General features: G+C 41.0%; 1 protein-coding gene across 1 annotated transcript in view; it reads left to right on the top strand.

Annotated features, from left to right (window-relative positions):
- Positions 1-17,959, top strand: part of UBR4 (ubiquitin protein ligase E3 component n-recognin 4) — a gene marked incomplete at its 5' end in the record, with an annotated part of 74,125 nt that overhangs the window by 5,919 nt on the left and 50,247 nt on the right. Inside the window, 29 exons of the mRNA XM_009581589.1 lie at positions 167-354; positions 934-1,093; positions 1,226-1,311; positions 2,295-2,464; positions 3,131-3,413; positions 4,039-4,171; positions 4,589-4,668; positions 5,304-5,432; positions 5,894-6,076; positions 6,302-6,424; positions 6,514-6,743; positions 7,397-7,521; positions 8,097-8,194; positions 8,323-8,480; positions 9,202-9,411; positions 10,438-10,539; positions 11,440-11,540; positions 11,736-11,934; positions 12,163-12,351; positions 12,720-12,783; positions 12,970-13,161; positions 13,748-13,818; positions 13,956-14,103; positions 14,632-14,859; positions 15,082-15,252; positions 15,354-15,536; positions 15,820-15,978; positions 16,599-16,751; positions 17,048-17,275. Of these exons, the coding sequence (XP_009579884.1) occupies positions 167-354; positions 934-1,093; positions 1,226-1,311; positions 2,295-2,464; positions 3,131-3,413; positions 4,039-4,171; positions 4,589-4,668; positions 5,304-5,432; positions 5,894-6,076; positions 6,302-6,424; positions 6,514-6,743; positions 7,397-7,521; positions 8,097-8,194; positions 8,323-8,480; positions 9,202-9,411; positions 10,438-10,539; positions 11,440-11,540; positions 11,736-11,934; positions 12,163-12,351; positions 12,720-12,783; positions 12,970-13,161; positions 13,748-13,818; positions 13,956-14,103; positions 14,632-14,859; positions 15,082-15,252; positions 15,354-15,536; positions 15,820-15,978; positions 16,599-16,751; positions 17,048-17,275 (4,544 nt within the window). The remainder of the gene's footprint in view (positions 1-166; positions 355-933; positions 1,094-1,225; positions 1,312-2,294; positions 2,465-3,130; positions 3,414-4,038; positions 4,172-4,588; positions 4,669-5,303; positions 5,433-5,893; positions 6,077-6,301; positions 6,425-6,513; positions 6,744-7,396; positions 7,522-8,096; positions 8,195-8,322; positions 8,481-9,201; positions 9,412-10,437; positions 10,540-11,439; positions 11,541-11,735; positions 11,935-12,162; positions 12,352-12,719; positions 12,784-12,969; positions 13,162-13,747; positions 13,819-13,955; positions 14,104-14,631; positions 14,860-15,081; positions 15,253-15,353; positions 15,537-15,819; positions 15,979-16,598; positions 16,752-17,047; positions 17,276-17,959) is intronic.

Genomic DNA, 17,959 nt, shown 5'->3' with positions numbered 1-17,959 from the left:
TTCCTGCTGGAGTGCTGTAAAAGTGCTTTGGAAAGGAAGAATGAAGACAGCAGGAGCCTTAATGTGCCCACTGAAACTCTTTCTCAGGCCTTTTCTAAGCTGAGTAGTTTGCATAAGGTAGTTGCTTATAATATTATGCTTTTATTTTTCCTGCCTCCTGTGTTAGATGACGACAGTGAACCAATCCTTGGGCAATGGTTTGAAGAGACAATCTCTCCAAGCAAAGAGAAAGTGGCCCCACCGCCACCCCCTCCACCACCACCTTTGGAGAGCTCGCCTAGAGTGAAAAGCCCTAACAAACAGACTGCTGGAGAGAACGGGAACATCCTGGCCAGCCGCAAAGATCCAGAATTGGTACGGGAAGGTCTTCAGGCTTAATGAAATGACTGATGTACTGTAGTGTTGTTTACTTGTCAGTGGCTAGCTATATTGACAGACAACATGATAAATGTCAGGTATTTTAAGTACATTGTTGATGGAGAATCAGTGACTGTCCTGGCTTTGAATAAAGAAGTTTTCTCTACTCTTCCCTCAGGTGGAATATCACCGTATTTGTTACTGCCAGGGAAGCAAAGACTGAAGCTAGTATCTATTTGGGTTACAGAGGCAGAGGGAAAATGAGGGCAGAACTATAAGCGAAATGTCTTGCTGATAGAATGCTTTTAGCTCCAACTCTGTTGGGTAAAGACAAAAATAAATACTGCAGTCGAGAAGTTAGAGACCTGCAGCCTTTTCAGAGAATTGTAAAATTGGTCCTGACGCAGAACACAGAGTGCAGTGAGCTGAATTGCGACGAATAAACCTGTACTCCACTGCCAGGGGTGGAGTTAGGGGACCTGATTTATTTTCCTGGTGGTTTAGTTTTTGTTTAACGTTGTCTTATACTCCCTCTGCTTTTGTTGCTTCTATAGTGTGTTTCTCTTTTCTTTTCAGTTTTTGAGCCTAGCTTCAAACATTTTGAACTTTATCACTTCTTCTATGCTGAACTCCAGGAATAACTTCATTCGCAACTACCTGAGTGTCTCTCTGTCGGAGCAGCACATGGCTACACTGGCTAGCATCATCAAAGAAGTGGATAAGGACGGGCTTAAGGGTGAGTGAGCAGAACTTCTCTGTTAGAGAACACAGACTGTAAGATTTATAGGTGTATGTTTTCTTAGTTTCATGTGGAAATTTTAAATGTAGGAGAGCAACGGTAGTGAATGGCTTGATCCCTGTCTTACAGGCACGTCAGATGAGGAGTTTGCTGCTGCACTGTATCACTTCAACCATTCCTTGGTGACCTCAGATCTTCAGTCCCCTGCCTTGCAGGTAAGTCTATGATTGAATGTATAAATAAAATTAAGAAGTGTCTGTTAATGTCTCTACACGGAGTTTCCACACCTAGACTAGTGTGTTGACGATTCTGTTTGGCCCTAGAGTACATTCTTTTGCAAACAGAGGTTGGGATATTTGGATTCAATGAGTTGGATGACCTTTGCAGTCATCCAGTACAAAACACCCTGCAGAGTATAAACTTAAGATCCAGAGTTCAAACTAATCCACTGAACTTTGAAGGTGATGAAAGCTGGAAAGGAAATGCGTTTGTATATTTTGTTTTGGAGAGTTGCCTCTATCCATGCATTTATCAAGAAGCATTCCCGCAGATTTGCTTTGCTAGCAGGACTGATGCCAAAAGGCCTTGGAATTCTCTCAGGAGAGAATCAATAATCCTTTTGCTTTCATGTGTTAACTTTGTAGCCTCTGTGTTTCTTTGCTAGGTCATGGGCTGACCCGACTTAACACTATAAGTAGAGGTTATAAATCTGCTTACCGATCAGTGAATTCAATGCCTATACTTTTCATTGACTGTTTTCTACTGTATTTAAAGTACTCTGGGTTGTTTGGGGTTTTTTTTAAAGCAGTTGGGCTTTTCAGAAATCTGCCTTTTTACTATATTTGAAAAGAAGCAAGCATTATTTGATCAAAGGGGTCTTCTTCCAAATTCTTAGATACTGAACGTAGTAGCATAATCTCTCTGCTGTGATATCGCAGTGAATGAGTAGAGCTCATTAATGCCATTTTTTCTGTATTGGTGTTGAAGTTGAAAGTTTGTTGTGTTTTAGGTGGCAAAGTGACAGTGTAAGTGTCTCTCAGTAGCTATGCCATATATTTGAGATGAGAGATATTGCTGTGTGAACCCTTACAAGCTTTGAGAGCCCTAATGTTTAGTCATCTATATGTTCAGATCATGCTTTTAATTAAAGAATCAGACAGGACTTGCCTCTTTTCAACCAGTCTCTGTTTTGTTCTAGAACACACTTCTTCAGCAGCTGGGAGTTGCCCCTTTTTCTGAAGGTCCATGGCCTCTCTATATCCATCCTCAAAGTTTGTCGGTGCTCTCGCGACTTCTCCTGATTTGGCAGCATAAAGCCACTGCCCAGGGAGATCCTGATGTTCCAGAATGCCTTAAAGTTTGGGAAAGGTGAGATAAGTTTATATTGAACTGAAAGTCAGTCAACTCTTACCTCTCTGATGTTCTATCAAGTGAAAATTCTCTGGGACCAGCGTAACAAGTGTGTGTGTTCTCTGAGCGGTGATGGTATGTGATGCTTGGAAGAGCAGAGGGTCAGTCTTCTGTGTTGCTGGAGTCCTTCACCTAGAGCATAGGAGATGAAACGTAGAATCAGGATTTAAGCGGGTGGAGGCTGAATTACTTACATCAGTGCTGGTTTTAAAAAGGGAAGACGAATGTCATATTTCAGCAGATTTTTGGTAGGTTCTGTTATGATGGTGCCAAGACTTTTCCTCTCTGTGTCATTACCTGAATGCGAAAGTCTCTTTTAGCTGACTTAAAGCTATAGTGGACAGCCTTCCCTGCATGAACAAGTTTGCATCTCTTTTTCTCCCTGTGGATGATTGTTCGTATTTTCCATCAATTGTATTTGCCGCTAATTGAATTTATGTAGGTTTTACTGTTTGCATAGTCTCATTCCAATACATAATGTAGTGACTAATTTGTGAAATTGTCAGTATTAAAAGAATAAGCAGAAAATGAAAATATTTCTCTAACCTCTAGTTGAAGAGATTTTAAAGAGGGATCTCAGCAAGGAGAGAAGTAAACTTTATGAACTTCCTCTCTTATTGTCAGGTTTGTGGGCACACTGAAGCAAAATGCCTTGCAGGGGACTCTTCCCAGTGACACAGAAGATCTGAATGTTGAACATCTCCAGCTGCTGCTGCTTATTTTTCACAATTTCTCTGAGAGGGGCCGCAGGTCTATCATGATGCTCTGTATCCAGACAATTGTGGAGCTGACAGTGAACATGGATACCCAGCAATGTTCTGTGCCACTTATCGTTGCACGTCTACTGTTGGTGTTTGACTACCTGCTCCATCAGTATTCCAAGGCCCCTGTGTACCTCTTTGAACAGGTAAGATTTTGAGATCATGTTCTGGATATTTAATTGGTCACTCAGCAGAAATCTGTAACAGGCAATCATTTGGTGTGTTCTGGTCTCTTCGTGGCCTTTCCGGGTAAATCGGTTTTGATGTTGTTACTAGCCTTTGGGGTTATAATGCATGATTAACTACAGTTGCTGATTCCTAACAGCAGGTTCAGTTTGAGTGTAAATTCCTTGCATAACTACTGTCCTAATAAGTCCTGTTAAGGACAGGATGAATGCCCTGCCTTATCTTTCAAAATCTTCAGTATTTGGGTATTTAGGCACCATTTCACAAATACCTTGTATGCCGTGTCCTTGCTTTAGCTTGTCACTGTTGAGGTTTTTGGCACTGTTCTCATTAATGGGATGCTAGTGTTTTGTGTGTGGCTTTTTCAGTTGTTGGAAGCTTGACCATTGATTTAAGCTGCTCACTCCAGAATAAAAATCATCAGATCTTCCCTCAGAAGCTGGGAATAATTGTGTTTTAGCAGCAGGGTTGTTTATATTTTATGGGTCTTTTTTGTTGATAATAGTAATGGTGGTATTTTCCTCCCCTACCCCTTAATGACAAGGATGCCATGGCTGGGTTTTTGTTTGTTTTTTTTTAACTTAGGTGCAATATAATTTGCTGACTCCACCCATTGGCTGGGTGAGTGGATCCCAGGACAGTAGCAGACGAACGTCTGTCCCACTTTATCATGGGTTTAAAGAAGTGGAAGAAAACTGGACCAAACACTGTTCATCGGGTAAGAAAGAGAACATAAAGAATTTTTTATTCCAAGGTTTGCTTTTACAAATAAATGAGAGCCCTTCCTGTGCTCTGGGGTGGATACCTTTTCCTACTTTTAATGGGCATAGTTATAATAGCTAAAAATGCATGTAATAATGCAAGAAAAGTTTTATTAAAATTATTGTCATCTAGGAGTATGCTACAAGTAATTCAAAATAAGTATGTATTTATTGTGCCAGGGTTGTAGGAGTAGGAAAACCTTTGCTGTAGATACCATAGGTTAGAACATATATAATGTGTCACGGAGCTACCTTAGTAGAATCTGGTAGTAGTCTTAAAATGTGAAAGGTTGTGGGATGAAGTAGAGAGGATAACACAATACTGCCTAATTAAAACTGCCACTTGAACGTTATTTTCTGTCCTCACGTTCCAGACGCAGTTCCACAGCCCAGGTTCTACTGCATCCTATCTCTAGAAGCTTCTGAAGATGATCTGAACCGTCTAGATAGCACGGTATTGGGGTTTCTGTTTTAAAGACCTTTTTGTAAGCCTTCAGAGGGCCATGTTGATTTGACAAGTGCCAGGGAAAATAGGCAAGAAGGAAAAACTTGATGAAGCAGAGAGACTAGAAGTTTTTCACTAAGTGGAGAAAGGAATAGTGGCTGGATAACATAATAAAGGAATTCCTTTTTGCACCTAATTGCATGTCAGGGAAGCCAGTATAGGAAGTCTATGAAGATGTTTTGGACTACTTGTAGTAATGCTTGTGATTCAAATATGTATGGTATGACAGAGCACTCTATCATATCCACGCTTATTTTTCAGTGCTGCTGAAACATCTGAGACAAAGACACGTGGCATTAGAGATGCTTTCTCATCATTTTGCTCCATGTTCTTCCTGGGTTTTTCCTCACTAAATTTGTTGTCATCAAGGTTATCGGCTTGCTTCATGCATGCTCCCTTATAACCAGTTCATTGGTACCCCGACTGGGGAGAGAAATACCTGACAGAACTAACTTCCTGAAGTTTTATTTTGCATAATTTTGGTCTCTGGGTATTCTGAATACTTAAGAGAAGAGCTCGACTAGATGTAAACGCAGAACTGTGCAATTTGCAAAGCAATGATCCTGACTTGTCATCTCTTGCAGGTTTGTGAGGTCCTTTTCTCTAGGACTATGAAGTATGATGAGCTTTACACAGCCCTAACTTCCTTACTTGCAGCTGGGTCACAGTTTGATACACTCAGGAGGAAAGAGAACAAAAATGTCACTGCACTGGTAAGACTGTGTAGCCTGTTTTCTGTGTTGAGGAATAACAAGTTTTCAAACTTAGCATTTTCAAGCGAAGTCTTTAACCAAAGTATTTTGGGCAGTGGTTGGAGTAATGGGGAACTTAAAAATCCCATAGCTAATGGTCGTGTTTATGGTGGTGGTACATCTCATATGAGTTTTTAATTCATAACATGTTTTAGACTTGCTGTATGTCCTTGGTAATTCCAGGAAGTCTGGCTACAATATGATGAAGCATATATAATTTGTATAATCTTCCCTTTTTCTTTTCTCACTCCTCTTTGTTGCATAATTTGTTGTATAATGTGACAGAAATTCAGTCCAGTATGTGTTCATCTGATTTGGCACTTCTACAGGAGTCTGGAGTGTCTGATGAGATAATTTCAGTAGCTGTAATGATTGAAACTGCAATCTTTCTTTATTAATGTGTCCACTGTACTTTTGTTTAGGAAGCCTGTGCACTTCAGTACTACTTCTTGATCCTGTGGCGGATACTAGGGATTTTGCCTCCATCCAAAAACTACATGAATCAATTGGCGATGAACACACCAGAGATGAGCGAATGTGATATTTTACACACATTGCGCTGGTCTTCCCGTCTGCGAATCGCATCTTATGTCACGTGGATCAAGGTACAGCCTCATCTTTATAGGGATGTTTTGTAATGTTGTTGATAGTAAGAATATCAGTCTTTTGTTCTTCATGCTAACTGCATGTGGGATTTGTTATGTGGGCATGGTGGTGAGAAATGGGAACTTGTGTCTGTGTTTTCTAAAGTGTTCTAGCCTGGTAATTGGCAGAGTGGTTAATTATAGAGCGCTTTTAAAGTGTGACAGGTCTTTTTTTGGCATCTGTAGGATCACCTTACCAAGCAGGGCATGAAAGCTGACCATGCTGCTTCTCTTATTGAATTGGCCTCCAGCAAGTGCAGCTCAGTGAAGTATGATGTGGAAATAGCAGAGGAATACTTTGCTCGACAGGTAAGGTGGTGTGAATGCAATTGTGCGTATGGAGCTTCTCTTTTTGTGGAATGATTTGCACTTACTGTTACATCCCTTTGTATTTTAAGATATCTTCTTTCTGTGGTGTTGATTGCACGACTATTCTCCAACTGCACGAAGTTCCCAGTTTACAGTCCATTTACACCCTTGATGCTGCAATTTCCAAGATTCAGGTTTCTCTGGATGAGCACTTTTCCAAGCTAGCTGCAGAAACTGATCCACACAAGTCTTCAGAGATAACCAAGAATCTCCTGCCTGCTACGCTACAGCTTATTGACACTTACGCTACGTTTACCAGGTACGGTCCTTAGAGTTGCTGGTAGGAATACAATTTCCTTCTGTGCATAGGGCTTTCTTTGCATTTCGTTTATTGTTTTCTTAGAGGTAGATGCTTTTATTTTTTTTTGTAGTCCAGTATAATTACTCTAACTTACATCCTCTAGAGTGTCGATTGTTTTAAAAGAAGAATAAAAAGTAGCTTCTCAAGCCATGTATGTGAAGTTGTTGTTTCTAAGTAGCCTCCTTGTGTGATCTTTCAAGACTTTCTTGCAAGCTTGCAAAACCAGCTTTTCCTCCAAAGATGAAACTTCCTCTTACCACTCTCTAGGATAGTGCTTCTTGAGGTTGTTTCACTGAGATAATATTGAGACTGTCAGACCATCAAGAAAGAGAGAGGCTTTAATTCTTACATTAAGAGTCTGAAGTCTTCTAAACTCTCATTAGAACCTATGTAGAAGAAAGCGAAAGTAAATCAGCTTTTTCTTCTGAATGGGTGCTTTTCCTGGTAAGTAGCTTAGAGGAGATAAAAGCCCAGAACTCCCTTAGTGGTATAACACAAAGTATGGGGCAGAACTTCCGGAGTTTGCTTTCTTATCTGTCACTATATTGACACACTTAGTTCTGAAATGCAGAACTGTTTCCTGAAATAAATCCTTTCCATCCTGAATGCAGATCTTACTTGCTACGGAGCCTCTGTGAAGAGGGCTCCACTGAGAACAAACCCTCTGAAGAGAAGCTACAAGGTTATGCTGCTGTCCTGGCCATTGGATCCAGCCGTTGCAAGTCTAATACTCTAGGTGAGGGTACTGGATAGTTCAGATTTCCTTCTCTCTGTAGGTGAAGCTTTCTACAACGCTGCCAACATTCAGTTTCAAAGCTGTATGCTGGCTAATGTGTTCTCGACCACTTCGTTCAAATGAGTGCGTTATCCCGTCAGCAGCAGGCTGGGAAGTCTTTTCCTTTTAGTAACTTAACAACTGAAAGAGTTGGGCAAACCTTGAAAGAGTAACTATCTTGTGGGCTTACCTGGCTTATTGAAATGCTTTTATAACCATGTTGGTGCTCCGGTGGCATGGCATAGTAAGGGGAATTGTGAAATGTTGATGTGTTGAAGACGGCTGCAAATTAGTATTTTTGCCATGTTTCCTGTTGTTTTAATAAAGTGAAACAAACTGGGAAGCTCTTGCAAACTTTAGGGGTAATTTTGACTTGTCGAAAAGCATGAAACTAGCCCTCAGTAGAATTACAGCTCAGCTTTGCTAGTTGTGTCTTAGTCAAATGATCTGGTTTTAAACAGTATTGTAGAAGCGTTCTGGTTTTCAGTAGAACCCATGAAATTACTCAATGCCTTATGATTCCGTATTAATTGCAGGTCCAACACTTGTGCAGAACTTGCCATCAGCTGTGCAGACTTTATGTGAATCATGGAACAACATTCATACAAATGAGTTTCCAAATATTGGCTCATGGGTGAGTCCAGCCTCGTGGATTGATCTGGTCTGATCTTAACTCCATAAATTGCTGGGAATGGCAGGCAGTGTGTCCTTCTGTAAAGATAAATGGTTCTGATTTTTGTGTGTGTGTGTCTCAATCCTTAGCGCAATGCCTTTGCAAATGACACGATCCCCGCAGAAAGCTACATCAGTGCAGTTCAGGCCGCCCACCTTGGTACTCTCTGCAGCCAAAGTCTACCTCTTGCAGCTTCGCTAAAACACACCCTTCTCTCCCTGGTCAGACTCACTGGGGATCTCATTGTGTAAGTGATGTTTTTTATATTACATTCTTGCTGTATAGATCTGTCTGCTCTTCTCAATGTCTGTCTTCATCAGACTGTTCGGGTGCAACACTTAGTGAACTGGCGCTGTATTTTGAACTAAGCCTTTAATGGAGTTACTTTCAGTGTACAATTCTAAATTCTAAATGAATGAAAAATAGCCTTTCAGTCTTACCTGGTATCTCTAAAAGGCAGACTCCCTGAGAGAAACTGTTAGTCCTTTTTGTTAAATAGGGACTTGAAGAAACTGAGATATAAACTGAGGCAATATGGATCTAGTTAATTAATTTCTGTTTTGTTATCATTCACTTGGGTGATGTTTTCAAAGCATAAGGAAAAAGTGAAATGAAAGAATTATTTTTTTCCCAGGGACTTAACTCTTAAGATACTCTGAAACAAAAAAATAGTTGTTGACACTGCAGACAAGTCCAAAAGCCGTGTTATGCGATAGCGTGACTGTCTAGGAAAATGTTGTAGTTGTGTATATGCAAAAGTAGCACGTGTAGTGTTTTCCAAATTAGAACAATTTTTCTGAGAGGAAAAATGGCTGGGTCAGTGTATTTATCCTGGCTTTCTAAAAAGGCATTTTATCACAGACTTCCATCCAGACTTGTGCCTTACTTGTGTGACTTCTGATTTATCCAATAAGGGTGTTCTCTGATACATCATACAGACAATTAACTTGTTTTCTTTTCTTTTCAAGCTGGTCAGATGATTTGAACCCACCACAGGTGATTCATTCCCTATTGCCCCTCCTTTTGGAGACCAGCACAGAGAGCGTGGCAGAGATAAGCAGCAACTCCCTAGAAAGGATCTTGGGCCCTGCAGAATCAGATGAATTTCTGGCACGTGTTTATGAGAAATTGATCACAGGATGCTATAACATACTGGCCCATCACTCTGATCCAAACAGGTAACGGGCGGTGTGGCTTGTAGTTCTCTTCCAAGAAAGCTGTGCACAAAGAATTACTACAGTATGTTTAAACATCAGTGTCGGTTCTTGAACAGCACAACAGAAGGGCGAAAAATCAGCTTATTTTTATCTATTGAAGACTTCTATACTTGTAGACTAAAAATACAAAATATTTCATTCATGTTAGCAGAATTTTCAGCACTGCCGTTTAGGCAGTGTGGATTTTAATCATCTCTTATAACTGTGGATGGACTATCTATAGTTTTGGATAGTCTTTTATTTAAGCGAATAGAAAATTATGTAAATACAAGCATAAAATCAAAGCTGAAGATGCCGACCTAACTTGCTTTATATTCCTTTGTCTCTGTTCTTGCTGTTTATAAGGATGGCTAATCCCTGCTTTATCATAGCAAACTAACCAGATTTGTGCTTCCCACCCCTTACTCTATGTGTGTATAGAGGGAGTAAGCTTGATGCGCAGATGTTGATTCTACCCATCTGAAACATAAAACCATTAGGCGTGATGATGTTGCATCTTTTTAACACTGATCCTCTCTGGATGGAAGGTATTCAGAGGGAGGTGTACTGCGCCTTCTGGTAGAGAATGTAAATGTAATTGGATTTTACTTGCAGGGTGTGTTGTGGAGTGGGGATGAGCACAGGAGAGAATGGGGAGGAGTAACACTAAGAGAGACTTCAAGTGTAAAAAGAGCAGCCATTTAGAGGAATTCATAATGTGAGGAGTCTAAAAGGTCTAGATTATTCTAGGTTACTTACTGTGTAATGTGCCTACAGCATCATGTACCACTTTTTTTTCTGAACATTTGGTGGATTTGTTGGTGTTTATGTATGTTTATTCATCAATTATTTTTCTCCTGTCTCTTGGAAGGAGAGCTGCTTTTAGCTAGTGGCAAGTTTATTAGAATTGTTTTAGCAAAATTGATCCCTTCTTGGCTCTCAGAGTTGTTGAAATAGTTGAAATTGCTCTTTTATATTCTTATTTAATATACATCTTTTGATCCTCAGTGGCCTGGATGAGTCCATCTTGGAGGAATGTTTGCAGCATCTGGAGAAACAGCTGGAGAGCAGCCAGGCCCGAAAAGCAATGGAGGAATTCTTTTCAGAAAGGTGAAGTCATCCTAAAAGTTGTCGGCCAAGGACTGTATTTCTCTTCCTTTTTCTCTTAGCTTGTCAGTGTCAACACCTAAGTGATGCTAATGCCATTGCACAGGAAGAGACAGAACCCTGTAAGGGTAGGATACTCTTCAAGCAGAGCAGCAGAGTGTGAAAACATTTTCTGTGTGGGAGAGGACCTAGGTCTTTGTCACTCCAAATAAAATATTCAGCGGGTTCTCATAGTGATCATCAGAAGGAAATCTTGCAAGACGATTGTTTTGTCAAAGGCCATTATAAGGAGATTTTTGAGAGATGCTGGTCTATAAGTCAGTTGCAAAATCCCAGGTTCTCTCAATGCTTCCTTGGGGCAATAGGTTGATAATTTTAAGGGTGGAGGCAGGGTGTTGGCCTGACTTGGAATTATGAAGACAAATTGTGATGGAAACAGCATAGCACAACAGCGATGTTCTGAAGAGATATGAGAGTGAACTGGAGGAAAGTTTTTCTCTATTAGCCGACCATTGTCTGGTTTTGCTCTCTACTTGTTCAAAATTGAAAATTTTGTTCAAATTGCAGTTCAAAATTGAAGCAGTCTGGTGGCTGGCTGTTGTAGTTTGTTAACATGGAAAGGAAAAATAGGCAAGAAAATCTTGAATTTTGGTTTGGAAACCAATACAGGCCCTTTTGTGACTTGATATGTGGAGAATACTGATAGGCTACTCAAGAGCTCATGAGATTTATGGGTTTTAGTCTGAGCTAAGAGTTTGCTTTTTGTCTGAAAGCAATTTCTGTGGCTTGGCTGCTGGGCTGAGCAATGTTACACCAACTATTGCTTATCTTAAATGTGAGGGCAGATATAACTAAGTGCAAGTGACTTTTACAAAGCTGACTTAATTTCCCCCCTCCTTATAGTGGAGAACTGGTCCAGATCATGATGGCGACAGCCAATGAAAACCTCTCAGCGAAGTTCTGTAACAGGGTGCTGAAATTCTTCACCAAGCTGTTCCAGTTAAGTAAGTGATTGTTGAATCTCTTCTGTCCTGCCTTTGTCCACCTTGTATTGTTCTTGTATTAGACTGCGATATGAAGATGCTTGAAAGAAAAGCTATAAAAGGAAGTAGAGTGACAGCTTCCCACTTTTAATGGAAAGCCATCTTCAAACACGTTCATTGTAGCATCTGTTACTCACTAGTACTTTTCTCCACCAGCTGAGAAGAGTCCCAACCCCAGCCTGTTGCGTCTTTGTGGCTCTTTGGCTCAGCTGGCTTGTGTGGAGCCTGTACGTCTCCAGGCCTGGTTAACCAGGATGACCATGTCCCCACCCAAAGATTCAGATCAACTGGATGTTGTTCAAGAGAACAGGCAACTGCTGCAACTCTTGACAACTTACATTGTTCGGGAAAACAGGTAAAGTACAGCTTTTGTAATTTCTTTTGTGTGCTGTTCATTTATTTTGTTCTCTAGATGTGCAAATTACTTGTGAGTTGATGATGGCTTCTTGTTGTCAGCTTTCTGTTTGCCAGGCGTGGCTGTTTGCCCTGAAAGCATTGCTGTGTCTGTGCTCTTGCAGTGTGGGGCTTAGCTATATTTCAATGGGTGATGTACTGTGTCTGAAACTTTCTTCTTTTTGATTAGCCAAGTTGGAGAAGGCGTGTGCACTGTTCTGCTGAGTACTCTAATACCAATGGCAACAGAAATGTTGGCCAATGGTGATGGCACAGGCTTTCCTGAACTGATGGTCGTGATGGCAACTTTGGCTAGTGCAGGACAAGGTGCGGGACACCTCCAGCTTCACGGTGCTGCTGTTGATTGGCTAGGCAGATGGTAAGAGCGAACTGTATTCTGTTGTCTGTTCATTTGCGTCACTTAGACTGATTTCCCCCCCCCCACCCCCCGGTAATTTGGGGACAGAAGTTCATGTTTACTGACACACGCTTATTTTTTAGTTTATTGTTTGTTTGGAATATAAAGTGTCTGACAGTGGCTTCAGTGGCTGATCTGTGTCCCCTCGTTAAGAACAATCATGCGGTTTCTTTGTCTTTTCCACTCTTGGTGGTTTAATTACTGCATTTGTAAGTTTCCTGTTACTAATCTAAAGCAAACTGAACGCTTGAAGCTATTGGTGAGAACTGAGTTTGTACTTCCCAAAGATTGTCAGTTGGAATGATCCTCTCCGCTATTTTGTGTTACAGCAAGAAATACCTGTCTCAAAAGAATGTGGTAGAAAAAATGAATGCAAACGTCATGCAAGGGAAGGTAAGACATGTGACTATTGCTTAACTTGCAGCAGTAAATCTCAAGCATGAGCTGTGTCAACACTTCTGTTTTGGTTGTGAAGTGGGAGTTTTAAAGCAATTTGGTCAGGGGGACTGTTGTATTTTCTTGCCTTAGAGCAGCTATTATGGGATCTAAGTTGCCTCTCATTTTCATTCATGTCTATAGCATGTGACTATCCTGGAGTGTACATGCCATATTGTCTCTTACCTGGCTGATGTCACTAATGCACTGAGCCAGACCAGTGGCCAAGGACCAAGTCATCTTTCTGTTGATGGAGAGGAACGGGCGATTGAGGTGGATTCGGACTGGGTGGAGGAGTTGGCAGTGGAGGAGGAGGACTCTCAAGCTGAAGATTCGGTAGGCAATAGTCACAGTTAATGCTGCAAATGAGATGAAGATTTATTTTGCAGCTTCCAAATCAGAAATACTCAGGTTATAAATTAAGATTTTGTTGTTGTTGTTTATTCCTAATGTGAGACTAAGTGAAGAACCCTAGTTCTCAGATCTGGAAAAGAATCACAGAAGTGAATAGAGTTTTGGTTTTTTTTTTTTAGAAGACAAAAAGGAAGAAATGGAGTAAGATGGGTTTGTGCTACTGGTTAGTTTGTCAATTACTAGCTTTTATATCAACAAGCAACTTAGATTAGGCTTTTAAGTGGAAAAAAAAATCTGTTATTAATGCATTCTTTAAAATTTGTCATCCCAATGTATAATTTTTGTTACTGTTTTCTTTTTCTTGATTCACTCTTTTGAGTTGCTATAAAATGTCACCATCTCCTCTTTCTATGTGGTTTGATACCAGCTGCCTTCTTTTAGCTAGGTGGTGCTAAAACTTGCTGTTCTTAAAATGCGCGTTTAGTGTCTGAGGAATGTATTCTGTATCATGTGCCTTTACTGTAGCTGCAGTTATAACACCTTTCTAAAACAAGTTTGTTCTTGACAGGATGAAGATTCTCTTTGTAATAAACTCTGTACCTTCACCATCACACAGAAAGAATTCATGAATCAGCATTGGTAAGAATCTCAAACTTGTGTTCAGAATTTCAGAATGGTATTTCTGGCTATTGAGAAGGAAACAGTCTGTGGACTGCGGTCTGTGGAGCCTTCCTGAGGCACTGTATTTTATAACTCATACGGCTTATTTTGTGCAGGTATCACTGTCACACTTGCAAGATGGTTGATGGGGTTGGTGTTTGCACAGTTTGTGCTAAAGTTTGTCACAAGGATCATGAGATTTCTTATGCCAAATACGGATCGTTCTTCTGTGACTGTGGAGCCAAGGAAGATGGCAGTTGCCTGGTAAAGTGTCTTCATGTCAACATACAAGCTGTGATTTCTTGAGTTTTTAAAGTCTTTTGCACAGGTTTCTGTTCTGAAATAAGTTACGTCATGATAAGAGTGCAGAAGAGTCCTAAGACTTGAAGGCCTTGGCTCTTAAATCGCCAGGCAAGCTGTAAATTATTTTTTTGCACCAAATAAGCGCCTTGGCAAATCTCTGTCCTAGTGACTATTGGGATTCCACCTACCTTTACAGAATTTGAAAGTTAGCTTAAGCTACACAGCAGTCAGATACCACCTTTTCCCATGTTTTATACTGGAAGCAAACAAAGTAACTTTATCTTAAATATGAAAGTTTTTCTAATACCTGGGTGGAGAGTGGCATGCAGGATACAGTTGTGTTATTTCTTTAAAATTGCAGTCTAAGAGAATTGCACTCTTACTTCTGTAAAATTATGTTAATCTTGCTGCTATTACAATCTGTATTCATTTCGTCAGTGGTAAAATTGAGTCTGGTTTGGGCTTTCAGCATTGCTGTGTTATTCTCAGGCTTTGGTGAAGAGAACTCCCAGCAGTGGTATGAGCTCTACCATGAAAGAATCTGCTTTCCAGAGCGAGCCCAGAGTGCCCGAGAGTGTCATTCGACATGCAAGCACCTCTCCTGCAGAGAAAGCCAAGGTCACCATCAGTGAGGGGAAGGGCCCTGACGAAGAAAAACCAAAGAAGAGCAGCCTGTGTAGAAATGTTGAGGGCTGTCGAGAGGAATTGCAGTCTCAGGTATAATTATCAGCTAGCTGTTAAAAGAAGATGGTTTATGATGAGGATCTTAGGCAGACTGTGTTTGTTATCAGCCAAGTTGCTTGATTTTTATGCTCTTCTTCATGATAAGAGGGATCTTAAAAGTGGGGTCAGGCTTTAAAAACCGGTTGACATGCAGCCCTTGTGAAGACTCCCAGCAGGAGCATCTTCTGCCTCACTTGCCTTATCTATTTCTTGTAGGCCAACTTCTCCTTTGCACCTTTGGTGCTGGAGATGCTGAATTTCCTGATGGATGCCATTCAGATAAACTTCCAGCAAGCTTCAGCCATGGGAAGCAGCAGTCGTGCACAGCAAGCTCTGAATGAGCTACATACTTTGGACAAGTCCGTAGAAATGACAGATCAGTTGATGGTATGACACTAAAGGAGTGATTAGGTTATGGATAGATGGGATCACTTTTAAACAGAAAAATTTCAGTGATAGACTTTTGTATGCTTTTACTAATGACTCAGGTCCCGACTCTTGGCTCTCAAGAAGGTGCTTTTGAGAACGTCCGCATGAACTACAGTGGTGACCAGGGCCAGACGATTCGGCAGCTGATCAGCGCTCATGTGCTGAGGCGGGTGGCGATGTGTGTGCTGTCGTCCCCACATGGACGTCGGCAGCACCTGGCTGTGAGTCACGAAAAGGGCAAGGTGAGTTCTCCAGATCTGTAGAGAATGTTGGATTGTAAAGGAAAATGAAACAGCCTTAGAGCACTGAACAGCAAGCAGAATATGATTTGTTTTGCCTGTCCTGAGATCTCGATCTTCTGTAAAGTGTTGCATAGCTTAGAAAAACCTCTCATTCTTCAGAGAAAAGAGTTCTTGCAGCAGAAGCAGTGAAAATGGGGCGGGGGGACAGTCATAGAGCTGAAATTGAAATGCCTTTTTTTGCTCAGTTGTAAAGTTGGGTAACTAAGTTCATTTTGTTCTGCAGATTACAGTCCTTCAGCTCTCAGCATTGCTCAAACAAGCAGACTCCAGCAAAAGAAAATTAACCCTTACTCGCCTTGCGTCTGCACCTGTTCCGTTTACTGTACTGAGCCTAACTGGAAATCCCTGCAAGGAGGACTACCTAGCCGTGTGTGGACTGAAAGTAAGTGCCTGACAAACCCTTTTCTAGGCAGTTGGAAACATCAGCTCAAAACCAGCTGTATTTCTTTCCTCTGAGGAGCTAGCGCAGAGCTAGCTCCAAAGGTCTGTCACTAATTTTAGCTCATGAATCACTTTCCTACTGGATACATGAAGTAAAAGAAGCAGTACTTATATGAATAATACAATAAATGAGACAATGCCTCAAATAAAATAATACTACTTATTGTGTTTATGCCAATTTTACTTTAAGACAGGAGTCAAGGTTTAGTCATGTGAAACTTAGTATGTTAGAATTAGTCTGTAACAACTAGTGTTTTGAAGCAATGACTCCTCTTCTTTGTGTTCTCCCAAATTTAGATTCAGCTTTCGGGGTGCAGAATCCACAAATCCATTGTTCAACTAAGAAACAGCTGGACTCTGTGGCTTTGGTTTGGGTTTTGGTTTTTTTTTTCTTTACAAACTTTCAGGAATTTTAGATTCTTAAATGTAGGAATTTTAGATTCTTACTCTATGAATCATTATTGGCACTAAGAGGAACGCTGGCTTTTAACTCCATTCTTGGCTTGAAATGTTTATAAACATTTTGTTCTAACACTTGACCAATTTTTTTCATTACTCCAGGACTGCCACGTGTTAACATTCAGCAGCTCTGGGTCAGTCTCTGATCATTTGGTACTTCATCCCCAACTAGCCACTGGAAATTTCATCATTAAAGCTGTGTGGCTGCCAGGATCTCAAACAGAGCTTGCTATTGTGACTGCAGACTTTGTGAAGGTATGTTTGATCATAAGCTATTGATGATAAGTGGTTGTCTTCTTTCAGACATTAGAATCTGGATCTTTGCGGAGTTGCATGCAGGAGAATATGATAATATTCTTAGTTAGAAATAAATTGGAAATAAAAACCTGTGGTGTTTGGCTACTGTTGCCATAAGAAAAAGCAGAACCAAAGAACCGAAAGAACAAAAAAAAGAACTATAACATCTAATAGGCATTCCCTTGTCTCAGCTTTTGTCCATTTGCATTGTTTTGTATTGTAGTAGTTAACTATTTTCTTCATTCTTCCCACAGATTTACAATCTCTCTGTAGATGCCTTGAGTCCAACTTTCTATTTCCTTCTACCGAGTTCCAAAATCAGGGATGTCACTTTCCTTTTCAACGAGGAGGGGAAGAACATAATAGTGATCATGTCCTCCGCTGGGTACATCTATACGCAGCTCATGGAAGAGGCGAGCAGTGCCCAGCATGGACCATTCTATGTCACCAATGTCCTTGAAGTCAATCATGACGACCTAAAGGTACCGGTGACTTCCCTTTCTTGTAGTATGGGCTGCAGTGTCTTTCTCTCTTTTGTTTGTGTCTTACATTTGAAGGCAGAAGTTTCCTTTTTTCCCCCCCCCTTTTTTTTTTTCTTTTAAGCCCCCTGATCTAGATCAATGAGCTTGCCATTCCTCTAAAGAGAGAAATATCCTTGCAGTGAAAGGGGGTGGGGTTGAAAATTAAACCCCTTGATCCTTTCATCTAGAAAATGGAGCATGTTTTCCATGGCTGGCTCTGCAGTCATGCCCAGCAGGGTTTCTCAGCAGGGAGATGGCTTCAGAGCAGTGCTGTTCTCAGAGCGAGGCACTCCAAAGGTGCAGTAACCAGAATGGATAAAGTGACCGACCATTGCTGGGGCTGCAGTGGTGGAGTGAGCCTTTGTTTCTGGTCAATAGCAGCTCTGTAGTCTTGGGGGTGACTTTTAAAATCTGTCTGCCTTTCACTCAGTGTTTTTACCCCAGCCTGCTCCAAAACAGGGGAATAGATGAGAAGGCGGCCCTCAGGAAAGCTCTTTTATGAGCTGGGAACATGGGGAGTGCTCCATGTGAGATTGTCATACAACACTGAAGCACACAGATGCGGTAGCTGAGGGCACTACCTACAGCCTATGGGTATGCAATCTCAGTATCCCCTTCAAAAGCCTTTGAAGTATCTGACGGATG

Source organism: Fulmarus glacialis, unplaced genomic scaffold (genome assembly GCF_000690835.1).
Source record: "Fulmarus glacialis isolate BGI_N327 unplaced genomic scaffold, ASM69083v1 scaffold17477, whole genome shotgun sequence".
NCBI lineage: Eukaryota > Metazoa > Chordata > Aves > Procellariiformes > Procellariidae > Fulmarus > Fulmarus glacialis.
This window is presented reverse-complemented; position numbering and strand designations above follow the sequence as displayed.